The sequence below is a fragment of the Ambystoma mexicanum genome, chromosome 9 (assembly GCF_040938575.1).
Source record: "Ambystoma mexicanum isolate Mex_15411 chromosome 9, UKY_AmexF1_1, whole genome shotgun sequence".
In the NCBI taxonomy this organism is placed as follows: domain Eukaryota; kingdom Metazoa; phylum Chordata; class Amphibia; order Caudata; family Ambystomatidae; genus Ambystoma; species Ambystoma mexicanum.
In genome coordinates this window covers 630,738,132-630,751,664 of record NC_090931.1, presented here as the reverse complement: position 1 = coordinate 630,751,664, position 13,533 = coordinate 630,738,132, and the positions used below count along the sequence as shown (strand labels likewise).

General features: G+C 50.2%; 1 protein-coding gene across 3 annotated transcripts in view; it reads left to right on the top strand.

The window, feature by feature from the left end:
• The window catches only part of SUPT6H (SPT6 homolog, histone chaperone and transcription elongation factor), a 1,195,112-nt gene that overhangs the window by 106,215 nt on the left and 1,075,364 nt on the right, over window positions 1-13,533 (top strand). For all 3 annotated transcript variants that reach the window (XM_069615328.1, XM_069615329.1, XM_069615330.1), the window contains one exon: window positions 10,789-10,873. In XM_069615328.1, the coding sequence (XP_069471429.1) occupies window positions 10,789-10,873 (85 nt within the window). The remainder of the gene's footprint in view (window positions 1-10,788; window positions 10,874-13,533) is intronic.

Genomic DNA, 13,533 nt, shown 5'->3' with positions numbered 1-13,533 from the left:
ATGTCGGAGCGGACCATGAAGGACCGCCATCAACGTCTCGCCAACTGGCTGGAAGGGAAGAGCCCGTCCGGCGAGAAGAAGAGGAAGAAATCCGAGCGGTCTTCTAAGACCTTTGAGGACGCCCCGGCGACGGTGGTCCAACACAAGGCCAAGCACCGCGAGTCCCCTGGCACCGGGAGGGCCGAACGGTCGGGCTCTACGGGCGCCAGGCAGGGCGCACCCTCCCCGGTACCATCAACCACGAGCCAACGCTCTGGGTCGGGTAAGAGGAAGGCCGAGCACCCGGCGAAGCTCCTGGAGAGGCCCCGGTCGAGCTCGAAGGGCCCATCGGAGGGGGCGCGAGGCATTGTCACCCCCCCCCCCTCAAGGATAAGGCGGTGAGCGCACCTAGGGTGGTGAAGGCCTTAATCCATCCGGCCAAGGCCTGTATCGAGACTGTCGCGGTGGCCCTGGCTCAGACTGTGGAGGCTGCGCCAGTGGTGGTGACCTCGGGGCCCAGAGTCTCCCTGCCACCTCGGAGGGAGTCCTCCTTTATGCCCATCGATAGGACCCCCGTGAAACCTCCGGCGGAGAAGAAAAAGGGGGGGCAGGATGTCGTCGTAGACTCGGCTTCAAACTCGGAGGAAGAGCTGATCGAGGTCTTAAGCCACGGCCTCGGCGTGGAAGAAGACCGACCCGTCGGGATGGATCCCGACGCAGGTGACGACGACATTGTCGAGGGCGCCGACGGGGCCCCTGATCGCCCGTCGGATTCCCCTCTGCCAGCGCCGCAAGACAACTCGGCGGCCATTTTGTTGGCTATACAGTCCTTGTGCTCGGAGATAAGGACGAGACTACCGTTGCCAACGGAGGAACCACTCCCGTTGCGGAAACCAGAACCGGGACCTTCTGGCGTTCCTCCTCCCAAGAAAAGAAGGATTCACCCTCCACCTCCTTTTCAGCTGTCGCGCCCCGTCCAGCCCTCCTCCCCGTCCACGACTCGAGGGGATGATACGGGGACTGACACAGCCGCGACGGGTACGGACGACTAGGTCTACGACGAGGATCTTCCGTCGTCACCTCCCACCAGGGCTTCTCCGCCCGACAAGATTGGATCGTTCCCTCCATGATCGGCAGGGCATCTGAACTTTTCCAACTCTGCCCTGAGGAGAAGAAAAAGGAAGGATTCCTTTATTAACGGCGCGAGGCCAAGAGGAAGACGGTCCTCACGGTGCCTCTACTGGACGACATTTGGGATGAGGGCCTCGCCCTCCTCAAGCACCCTTCCACGACGCCAGCTAGAAGAGACCGGTACGAAAAGAAGTACCGGGTCCCGGACGCGGCCCCCCTGTGCCTCGGGGCGCAGCCTACCCCGGACTCCGTCATCTCCGCGGCGGCCAGGAAGAAAGCGGGGGGTGGGGGTGCGGCCTCCACATCGACTTCCCCGCCGGACGGCGAGGGAAAGAAATTGGACTCTATGGGACGCAGGGTCATCTCGTCTGCAGCGACGACTATTAAGGCGGCTAACGCCTTGGCTATCGTGGCCCGCTACGACAGGGAGCTATGGTACAAACTGGCTCCCCTGCTGGACTTCCTACCGGACGACAAGAGGGCGGATGCCCTAGAGATCCTACAGGAAGGTGAGGTGGCGTCGGACCACGCCATCACTATTGCGACGGACATCGCCGATACGGGATTCCGCCAGTTGGGCAACGGCGTGTGCCTTAGGTGGCGTGGATGGCTCAAGGCTACGGACTTCCGTCAAGACGTACAGACCAGAGTCCTGGACATGCCGTTCGATGGGAACAACCTGTTTGGGAAAACAGTGGACGATTCCCTTCAGGCCATTAAAGCGGACACGGAGACGGCCCGGGCCCTTGGGGTTCTGCAACGACGACGGCCGCCCTTTCGGAGCAGCGGAGGCAAGGGCGCCTCCAAAGGTTCCGGCGGCGGGTTCTCCACCTACCGTCAAGCGGCCCGCTCGTCGTCTCAGGAGGCCTGTAGGGGACGAGGCAAGTCGGGCGGACCCCGCCGTTGTCGCCAAGGAGGTCAAGGCAGCAAAGCCTCGTCGAAACAGGATTGAACCGGCCGTGGGGTCGGGCCCCCACCGAAGCACCCCGGTGGGAGGCCGGCTGGCGAGCTTCGTCAGCATGTGGGAGTCAATCTCCACCGACCGTTGGGTGCTGGACGCCTTAGCCCGGGGCCACGCGCTCGAGTTTCAAAGAAGGTGCCCGCGCGTCCCCCCCGTGGCCAGGAAAGAGCTTCACGTCCCGCAGCTTCTCCTGGAGGTAAAGGCGATGCTCAGGAAGGGCGCCATCGAACTCGTCCCAAAGAGGCTTCGGGGCTCCGGAGTTTACTCGAGATACTTCCTCGTGAAGAAGACGGGAGGATGGCGCCCCATCCTAGACCTGCGACGTCTGAACAAGTTCATCAAGGCTCAGAAGTTCCGGATGGTCACCCTCCAGCACGTCCTGGGTCAGCTGGAGGAAGGGGACTTCCTGTCGTCGTTGGATTTGGAGGATGCCTACTTCCATATTCCCATCCAAAGGGGGCACCGAAAATTTCTCAGGTTCGTGGTCCAAGGGCGTCACTACCAGTTCAAAGCCCTCCCCTTCGGACTACGGTCGGCACCCAGGGTTTTCACCAAGTGCCTTGCACCGGTGGCGGCGCAGCTGCGCTGAGAGGGGATCCACGTCTACCCCTACCTGGACGACTGGCTCATCCGAGCCAAGACGAGGGAGCTTGCCGTGGACCACACGGCAAGGACCGTCCAGCTTCTCACGGACCTGGGATTCTCCGTGAACTACGCCAAATCCCACCTGGTACCCGCGCAAGACGCACTGTTTCTGGGAGCGAGGCTCGACAGTGTCCCTTCTGGCCTCCCCGTCGGAGGAGAGGAGAGGACCAGGGCCATCTTGGGCAAGGTACAACGGATGTTGGTGGCCGACGCGGCCAGGGTGAGGTCCATCAAGTCCCTCCTCTGAATGATGTCTTCCTGCATTTACCTCATTCCCCTGTGCAGGCTCCGGATGCGCCCGTTGCAGGAGTTCCTGGACGCGCGCTGGATCCAAACGACGGGCAGCTTCGAGGAAAGGATCACACTCGACGAGAGTTTCCGACGAGCGATCCGGTGGTGGGGCACCCGCGCGCATCTGACGGCGGGCATGGACTTCCAGACCCCAGCCCACCAGGAGACAGTGACCACGGATGCCTCCCTGGAAGGGTGGGGAGCGCACACCGAAAATCTGCACGCAAGAGGCCTTTGGCTCCCGACGGAGAAATCACTACATATCAACGTCCTGGAGCTCCGTGCAGTGTTCTGGGCCCTCAGGTCCTTCCTTCCGTCCCTCAAGGGCAAGGTGGTGAGGATCTTCACCGACAACACCACCACCATGTTTTACATCAGGAAACGGGGCAGAACAAGGTCCGCAGCACTGTCCAAGGAGGCGCAGGACCTGTGGCATTGGGCCGTCGCCCAAAGGATATTTCTGGTGCCGTTTCATCTGGCAGGGATAAAAAGCACCATCGCCGACTCACTCAGCAGGGAGCTGCGCTCGTGCCACGAGTGGGAACTACGGCAGGATCTAGTGGATCGCCTCTTCCGACGGTGGGGCACACCCCAGATCGACCTGTTCGCGACGGCGACGAACTCCAAGTGCCGGAGGTTCGCCAGCAGGTTTCCCCAGGCGAGGAGCATGGGCGATGCTTTCTCGTTCCCCTGGGAGGGCCTGTTCCTTTACGCGTTCCCTCCATTGCCACTGCTGATCCGGCTCATCAACCAGCTCAAGAGGTCACGGTGCAGGATGATCCTCGTCGCACCTGCGTGGCCGAGGCAGATATGGTTCCTGGACCTTCTAGACTTGTCAGCGTCCCCGTCAATCAAGCTGCCGGGGGACGCGGACCTACTCTCCAGGGAAGGAGGCGCCATCCTCCACCACGACCCGAAGTCGCTGAACTTGCAGGCCTGGCTCCTGCAGCGCTAGAGTTTGGCAAAGGCTAGGGCGTCCTCGACTCTGAAATGCTACGGACACAAATGGAAGAGGTTCTCTGTCTGGTGCCACGCACAGAAGATTAACCCTCTACGGATTACGGCTCTCCAAGTACTGCCGTACCTGCTGACGCTGGCCAAAGCTGGACTGGCACACGCGTCCATCAAGATTCATCTTGCTGCGATCTCCCGATACACCAGAACCACGGGGCGGACGTCCTTGTGGTCTCATCGTCTGGTGAAAGAGTTCATGAAGGGACTGTTCAGATCGTTCCCGCCGGTGAAGGCTCCGGCCCCGGCGTGGGAGCTCAACGTGGTGCTGACCAAGCTCATGGGACCTCCGTTCGAGCCTCTGCACTCGGCCCCGTTGAAGTTTCTGTCGTGGAAAACAGCGTTTCTTGTGGCCATCACCTCCGCACGACGAGTGGGAGAGATCCAGGCCCTTTCCTGCAAGGCCCCGTACTTCACTTTTCACGACACGAGGGTAGTGCTCAGGACGCACCCCTCCTTCATGCCCAAGGTGCCGTCGGACTTCCACCTCAACGAACCCTTGGTGTTGCCTGTGTTCTTCCCGTCGCCTTCGTCGCCGGCTGAGAGGACTTTGCACTCGCTGGATGTGGCTAGAGCGCTAAAGTTCTACGTGGACCGCACGAAGTGTTTTCGGAAGACGTCACAACTCTTTGTGAATTTTGGACCTGTCAATCAGGGGAAGGCACTCTCGAAGGCTTCCATTTCCAGATGGCTCTCCGGCTGTATCATGTACTGTCATCGGTTGGCAAACCGACCGCTGCCTGGCCGTCCGAGAGCCCATTCCACCAGAGCGATCGCAGCTACCACGGCGTTCCTTTCTGGTGTGCCCCTGCTGGACATATGCAGGGCTGCTACGTGGAGGTCGACGCACACCTTCACGAAATTCTACTGCGTCGATCGGGACTCCAGGGAGGAGTCCAGGGTCGGCCAAGCAGTGCTGCGCAACCTGTTCGCCTGAGGTGAGCCTGGTGAGGAGGTAAGATGCTTAATGTTGAGTTTGATGTAATGCTTAATGTTGAGCCTTTGCCACCTCCCCTGGTTGTGCATGTGTGTACTGCTATGTATTCTTTATTCATGAGCATGTGAATCCATGCCAGACCCCATGCTGGAGAAGAACAAGTTACTTACCTGTAACTGTTGTTCTCCAGCATGGGTCTGGCATGGATTCACATGCGAACCCTCCCGCCTACCCCTCTGCGGCTCTTCACTTGGTCATACTGCCACTTCACGTGCTTCCAAACCTGAAGATGGCTGCCAGAGGCGGGGCTTAGGTAGAGGGCAGTCATTGGCTGTGGTCAGTATGACGCAGAGACCAGTGATTGGTTATTACTACGAAAGACAGATCAGAAGCGAAACTGATACTGGTTTTTTCTTTACCGAGGATTCCCAGCCTGACGACGGGGAATATTCATGAGCATGTGAATCCATGCCAGACCCATGCTGGAGAACAACAGTTACAGGTAAGTAACTTGTTCCAAACCAATAGGCCCAAGACATTCTTTTGTTTGCAGTTATATAATACCTGTTATGGAAGTGTTTGTACAACCCTCTAAGGGATCTATAAACACTGAACTTGATGGGGGTCAGGGAGAGATAGGGCGCTACCTCACCTGACAAAAGAAGCAAACGTCTCTTAAAGGTATGCAATGTGCGCAGAACAAGGCTGAACTTTCTGGTAATGGTGTAAGGAAATATAAGGAACGCACACCTTATTCAAAAGTGAGCACTTGAGGGTAGTGGAAACCCTTCATGTTTAACAGGTGCAGGAGAGAAAAGTACGATTCTGGCACTAAAAGTCGTTAATATGAAATAACAATAACATAAACTGTCCTCAATTGGTGGACACTCCCTTCCCCTGCACACCTCATATACTGACAGCAAGGTCACTCAACAATTTGTCAATTTAATAAGTATTGGACAATTTTTCAACAGTTTTTCGATTAGACGGTGCAACTCGTATAACAACTCTTCGCATATAACAATTTCATAGATATTTGATTTATTCTCAACAAACATACTATTCCAAAAATAGATTTATATATGTGATAAAAAGGAGTTTGACGTGTTTCTGGAGAACATTTCCCTACATCAGGAACACATTCATAAGGTTCAAATCTTAGGTTCACTCTTATTTACTAAGTAAATTAACTTGTCGGTGTACTTACTTTAGAACTGTTTGTATTGCAAGATATTAGTCTAGTATCTGAATAACAATCCCCTTTAATGATTTGTGCTGCTTTTGGAAGTTAACTAATCTTCTACCTTAGATGACTTCATTTGTGGTTTCTTCATAAAGATGGAAAAGATGTCAGACAAGGTACTTTATGTTGCTGCTCCTCAGATATGTTTTGTGCTATATTGCGTTAAAATGCCCACATGGTGGACAGTACTTTATAGAAGTAATGCATTTCACTTTGTGTGGCGTAGTGGCAATTTTTATTCAAATGAAGATAGTCTGCAAAAAAGATCATAGAAGTCCAATTCAGATGAGCTGCGGGTGGTATAGATATCCAGATATGCTGGTAAATTACACTGCAGATGATTGTGACAGCATACAGTCTATTAAAATGGGTCCTCCAGAATAAAGAACTTGGACCACCCTACGTAAATGTACCCTTTTAGTAACCGCACCGGATGACATCACGCTGTACCTCCATACCTAATGCAGCTAAGCAGATACCCAACACAACAGCGCATACAAAAAGGAAATGCAAAAAGCAAAGAAGAAACACTACGACAGCCGAATCTTCGAAGCACCAAAACACCCAAACAGAACTCTTCAAAATCATAAAAGAAATCAAAAACCCTCCGGGATCTAACACACCTACTCTGTCCACGAAACTATGCAATGACCTTGCAGACCACTTAAAAAACAAAATCACCAGCATCCAACAAACTATACAAAGCAGACTGTCTGATCTGACCACGATCCCCACCTACACCCAGGAAGAACACCCAAACAAACTACGAGGCTTTCCTGAAATATCAGTGGAGACATTCGTCAAACTGGTGAATGAAAGCATTAACTCAGTCTCCCGAAGACCCCCTGCCCACCATACATCTACAAATCGATTCTTAGACAAGGAACGCCCCTGGAATATCACAGGAACGTCCTCCACAACTGGGAAAGTGCCACAAGCCTTCAAAACAGCATACATCAGGCCACTACTCAAAGATACAGCGGGAAACGTGGAGGACATCTCCAACTACAGATCCATCTCCAACATCCTTTATACAGCCAAACTGCTCGAAACTTGCATATACAAAAGCGACCCAAGACTTCATAGAAGACCACAGCCTACTAGACCAGGTACAAGTTGGTTTCAGACCAATGAGAGGAACAGAATCCGTTCTACTCTCAATATGGGATGATCTAAAAATGAGCGCAGGCTCGGACAACAGCACAGCCTTGATACTCCTAGACCTATCAGCAGCATTCGACACAGTTCACCACAACACCCTCATAACGAGATTGGAAGGGCTGGGAATAACACACTGCCTTACTATGGATCAAATCTTTCCTAACAATCAGAACGGAAACCATATGGATGAAACCCTTCAAATCTAGCCCGAGAGATTTTACCTGTGGAGTACCACAAGAATCCTCCTCCCCGCTACTATTCAACATCTACCTGTATCTACTTATCAGTATCATCAAAAGCCATGTCCTTGCCTGCTACAACCATGCTGACGATAGATACACAAATCTTCAAAATACAAGACTACCCAGAAATAAACTCAACGCTAGAAAACTGCCTGCACAATGTATTCCTCTGGATGAACTCCACTGCCTCAAAATCAACCCAGGCAAAACAGAAATAATGATCAACACAAAAAATGGAGGCGAAAACCACTTCATCCCTTAGCCAGTCATGTCCCGAGTAGACTATGCGAACAGCCTATTGTTACAATATCAACGTCTATGAACTACTGACAGTACAATATTTTGGCAAGTTAATAGACACTAACCTGACCCGACAGCAAACCGTCTGGAGCAACAATTGCAGAATGCAAGAATCACCCGGGAGTCCCTGCCCTCCCTGATCACCAGAAATCAGAGTACCAGTGAGGGAAAGCACGAACCCCAGGGAAACCCTCTGGGGGGGAAAAAGCCCTGGACGTCCTGGACCGGTCTTCTTGGTTTAATGGCTCTTCTCATGGCTGGGAGAGTCCTACAGGACGAGAAAAGGATAACCATCAGATAGCGTGGGAGGTCTACATATGGAAGTCCTATGGAAGGGATCTGCACTTACTGAAGACCGATTTGGCAGGGATTAAATCCTTCGTGCTGACCGATCCTGGGAGTTGGTAGTGAGGTGTATCGAAGGGGAGAGTGTAGTTCCTAGCAAGGGAAGGAATGTTAGTAATGGCACAAAAGGGAAGAGGGAAAGTGAGTGTCCAACGTAGCGAAAGGAACTTACTGCCCCGCGACAGATTTCTTTTCTGTTTCGGGAATGTGACTCGAACAGGAAGCACAGCTCGGAGGGAAGAGAGAGACTCGGGTACACGAGAAGGGAGTGAACCGCAGGGAGACAGACGTGACAGATTTCTATAATGGAAAGAAAGGTAGCCAGAAGGGAGAGTCAGAGTGTATTCGCTAAAGTACAAACACTGGTAAATGGGGTATCAGCGAACTTACGGAGCATCACAATCAGCAGAAGCGACGCACCGAAGCAGTGTTCCGTGTTCCTTAAGTGAGGTCACGTGATCCGTCAAGCACGTCTGCAACTGTGTTTGTAACAGTTCTCTCTAGCCATCTTGGAGTTCCCACGTAACATGCCTCCACATAGACCAATTAAGTCTAACCTGCCATCGCAGGAACGGTGTAACACCTATAGTTATGCCGGAACAACGTAAAAAAAAAAACTACAACGCATTCAAAATGCACCAGCCAGACTGCTTCTGAAACTACCCCGAAGAGAACGCACCACACCAGCGCTGAAAACACTACATTGGCTACCAATAAAACAACAAATAAAATTCAAAACAATGTGCATCACGCACAGAGCAGTACACAACGAATGCGCTGACAAACTGCATCTGACAAGAACGCTCAGATCAAGCATTGACATCCGCTTGGAACTGAAACCCTACAACAAAAGAAAACATTGGAGGATCCTCCTTCTCTCACCAAGCCCCGAAAACCTGGAACAATCTTCGAGAGAACATGCGTAACACAAGAAACCACCTACTATTCAGGAAACTACTCAAAACCTGGCTCTTCACGTGATAACTAGAAAGACCAGCCACAGGAGCACGCACACAACTAAAACATCGATAAAAGTAGAAAGAGACCCAGATCCACACCAAGCAATCAATGGGAAAAACCCTCAGGAAAATATCCCACGACATACTAAATGACTAACCGGGAGGCAGCTGCACTACGACCAAAGACCGTATACAAAGCAAGACAAAGACAGAAAAACCTAGGACGAATCATCAAGAGGACCATGACCTTAAACTATAGCCACTTCCAACAGACCTAAGGACAACAGATGAGAGGGAAGGGAAGCACTACACCACAAGCCCCTAGAGGAGAATCGCCACGAGCGATCCATAGGTTACTTGAAGAACCAGAAGCTCCAGGAGAAATTGCATCAAAGCTGGAGGACCCTGTGATGAATCCTGCAGCATCATCACTGATTCTCCTCCCCTGCAAGCAAGCCCCCCCCCCCCCCACCCTATTCCCCAGCCTATGTTCTCCTCCCATGTGGCCAGGGGAAGGCAGCCGCTACCTGATCCTGACAGGGGGATGAGCAGGAAATGGTTAAAGGAACTAGAGTTCTTTCATACACTTTAACCCCTAAATAACTCAAAGGTGTTGGTGTCTGGTAAAAAGGGTTGTAGTGGGGATTTAAGGGGAAGTCCATTTGACCACAAAAATAAGTCATATCCTAGAAAAGCAAAGAGAGAAAACAATTATTTGGAAGAACCCCAAATAATGGAGTTCCGCCTTAACCAAAATATTTACAGATTTATATTGTGTCAGAATTTCCTGTGTTCTTAACCACTTAAATTATTCTGGTGGGGTTACCTTGACTTTCTATCCCTTAGAAAGTCAGGCAGTCCAATAGAAATACTGTCTAAGCCAAGTAGGGTGATCTATCTGGACCCTAGGAATAGGGAGATATGTATTGGGCTGTAACAAGTGGCATGCCCAATTTAAATGGCCAGTGTATCCTGGGAGGAGTGGGGGGGTTGACACAAAGGTAATACATCCACAATCTGGAATGAACCACTTAAATCAAATTGTATCCCAAACTGCCATTTAAATGTGCCCCCCCAACACTGCACCCTTTGCCCCTCACACAGAGTTTGTGAAATCTACTGTAATTGACTTGATATATTGCCTAATGCAAATAGAATGTACTAAACATAGTATGTGGTGTTATTGTTTAATATATTGTTACTTGTTTAAACCATAGTAGGATGAAAGGTTAAGTTTGCCTTCCTAGGGATAGTATCCTGTGACCTAATTAAGGTTTGACCAGTGGCACATTTCGCTACTCCTTATTTAATAAATAAAACCTGAAATTTGTATGTTTTGTAAGACCAACACAAATAAAACAAATAAATAAAACAATACTTTAATAAATGGGTGCATCCGAAAGTTATGGTTGGTATTGATTTGGGTTGGGTTGGCTGAAACTCTAGGACTGTTTTTGCAGATTAGCACATGCTATCGTCCAAGTTGTTTTCAGAGTTACTTTGGCATTTTTTCCCTTTCTGGATTTTCCTCTTACGCTTCTTCTTGTGCTTTTTCCCATTACTTGTCTCTGACTGGTCTCCAGACATAGACGACTTCATTGTAGACGACGATGGACAGCCTCTAAAGAAGCAGAAGTGGAGGAAGAAGATTCAAGGGTACACGGACACGTAAGTACAGCAGGGTGGATTGTGGAAACCTGCTTTAGAGTGAGAAGACTGGAACTTCTGGTCAATGACTTATTCGAACAATTCTACAGCTTGTGGGAATACAAAAAAAAGTGTAATTCTGAAAAGTGACAAGCATCATTGGCTTCTAGAACTGAGATTTTGGTTGAGATGGAGTTTTAGAATCAATCCTATGGGTGGGTTCTGAGAGGCCAGCCTATCGTGGTTAACAGGAAAGAAACTGAAGTCTAGTGTAGTGGGCACCTGCAAAGGCATTTGATGTCACCAATCGTTCAGTGTAGAAAATTGAGGCTAGTTTGAGTGTAAGCGTTCCATTGGGGACAGTTAATGAGAAGCAAGCAAGAGTGAGGATTAGCCTAGGTGGTGGTGCTGGTATTGCCAATTTAACTGCCTGTAAAGTTATACCAGTGACAATAAAGGAGACTTACCTTAAGTATAATGTGTTAGGCAAGATTGTATGTAGTAACCTTGTGGGAGACTACACCAGCCTTGTCCTCTTGGCAATAGGTAACCCAACCTATGGTATTAAGTCTGTACTACACACGTTGGTGGAGTGACTGAGCAGCCAGGCTTATCTCAAGAGGGCTCAATGTGAGCTGGAGGGTTGTGTGACATAGTTTCACAGTGACAGGTATTCAAATAACTTATACTCCAGGTTTCTTGTTTGAATAATTATTTATTAATTTAACAGTTTTAAAATAAGACTTCAGAAGGGAGCAATATGCAACAGTTAAAACACTTCAAAATACACTCATTCAGTAAAGTAAGTAGATCCTCTTTTGGGATGGCACACAATTCCTACACCCTCAGGTGACTTCAATAACTAGGATACTGTGTACAAAAAAAGTTATATCACTTGTTGCCCTTTAACTGTAATACTGAAGTTGTGGCAAAAAGGAAAAGGTTAGTGTTGGAAACAATAGTTAACAAGTTTCTCAAACAGGTAAGCACTTTTTAACCCCCCAATGCAATGTAGATTAACCCTTTCCCAGCTATACAAGTAAGGTGTGTATGACCTTTTGGAGGGATAGTTAACAGTCCGAGGTTAGAGTCTTCAGGGCGCCAGGACAGCCAATGTCAATTGAACGAAGTCTAGGGGAGCTGAGGCACTCCTTGAAGGTAAGTAAATGTCTTGCATAATGTTATAGGGTTTTGTTGAAAAAGAAATCTATGTTGGGCCACAAGCTGGGAGGCTTGTGAGAGGCAAAGATGGAAGCAACTCTGCAAGGGCAGCCAATGCAAGTCTCAACTGAGAAGCAAGCAAGCTACACAGATGAGGTAAGTACCCCTTAATTCACAGTACCTTATGTCTGAAGAAATGCTTCCAGCTGGCTTCTGTTCCTGTTGTAGATCCTGTTGTTTCTGGGCCTCAGTGATGGGGACAAGAGGGAGGACATCTGGGGACTATTGCGCTACAGTTTGAAGGTCAGCGGCAGCAATGGGCAAATTTCAGATCAGCCTCACTTTGCGGTTTAAGCTTCTCGCGAATAGCACCAACTTAGTTCTTGGACAACCTGTGGACTTTCCTTGCTTCTGGGGTCCAGCACTCTGTTGAGCTCAGGCTCGGTCAGTCCTGCTTCGAGGGAGTCTGGAAGATCTTCCTGGAGCTCGGGTCCTGCTTAAAAACAATGCACTCTATTCTGGTGTTCCTGTCCCCTGGTGCTTGGTTCCTGCAGCAGCAATGGAAGTACTGCCAGCAGAGAGAGGGGTTCCAGTCGAGTTAGTCGGGGTCGATTTGTCCCCCCCCCCCCCCCAACCCAAGGGGAGAGGTTGTCCTTTGTACGGTTTCTCTTGTCGTAGTGATTTCGGAGCTTCAGTACTGACGCAGGGCTTCACCGGGCAAACCAACGGCCCAGGAGTTGCAGCAAGCTTCTCTTCCAAGTTCTTCTTCGGATACCTTCGTCCAGTGTGGTCGACTCTGCCTTCCTTGCAAAAGACCTCGCCTTTTATGCAAGTCGTTCCCATTAATTTGCAGCCTAGCGGTCACTCACACAGCAGGGTGGCTGTCCTCCAAAGACAGCCTGCCGGCCAATCACCTTTGGTTGCATTCCTGTAACCAAGGACACTAAGAACAGTGAGTTTCGGGAACCTCCCTTGCTTCCTGACCTGCCAGACACGCTAAAGCCAGAGGCAGGCTTTACCAGTGAATCCCGCCAAAGACAAAACAAAGGGACAAAACCTAGTTTGGCATGCAGAGTAAATCTCAAGAAGGACCTTTCCAACAAGAAATGGCGAGAAAAGATGATTGGGGCCATTGGGTAAAAACACTCAATGGTAGTAAAAAGTAAGCCACTGCCACCAGCCATTAATTCTAGGAAGGGTAACATAAAATTGTTACATGAGAAGATGGACAAAGGGGATACTAAGTAACTCCTTCAGCACCCTATTGTAAGATAGTGTTCTGGGTCTATAAAGAGTAAAATGTAAGTAAATTCAATTTCACTTGAATACTCTTGGAAACAGTAGTTATCCAAGAGAAGAAAATTAAACCTTAGCAGAAATCCAATGGACTTCTCTGTGACACTGCACTCCGGTTGCTGGGTGTCGCAATGTAAAAAAGATGACGCCTATGGAGTTTGGCAGACTCCAAAACCAAGAGAAACCCTGTTCAAATCCAATAAAAATGTATGTGCAAGTGGGGA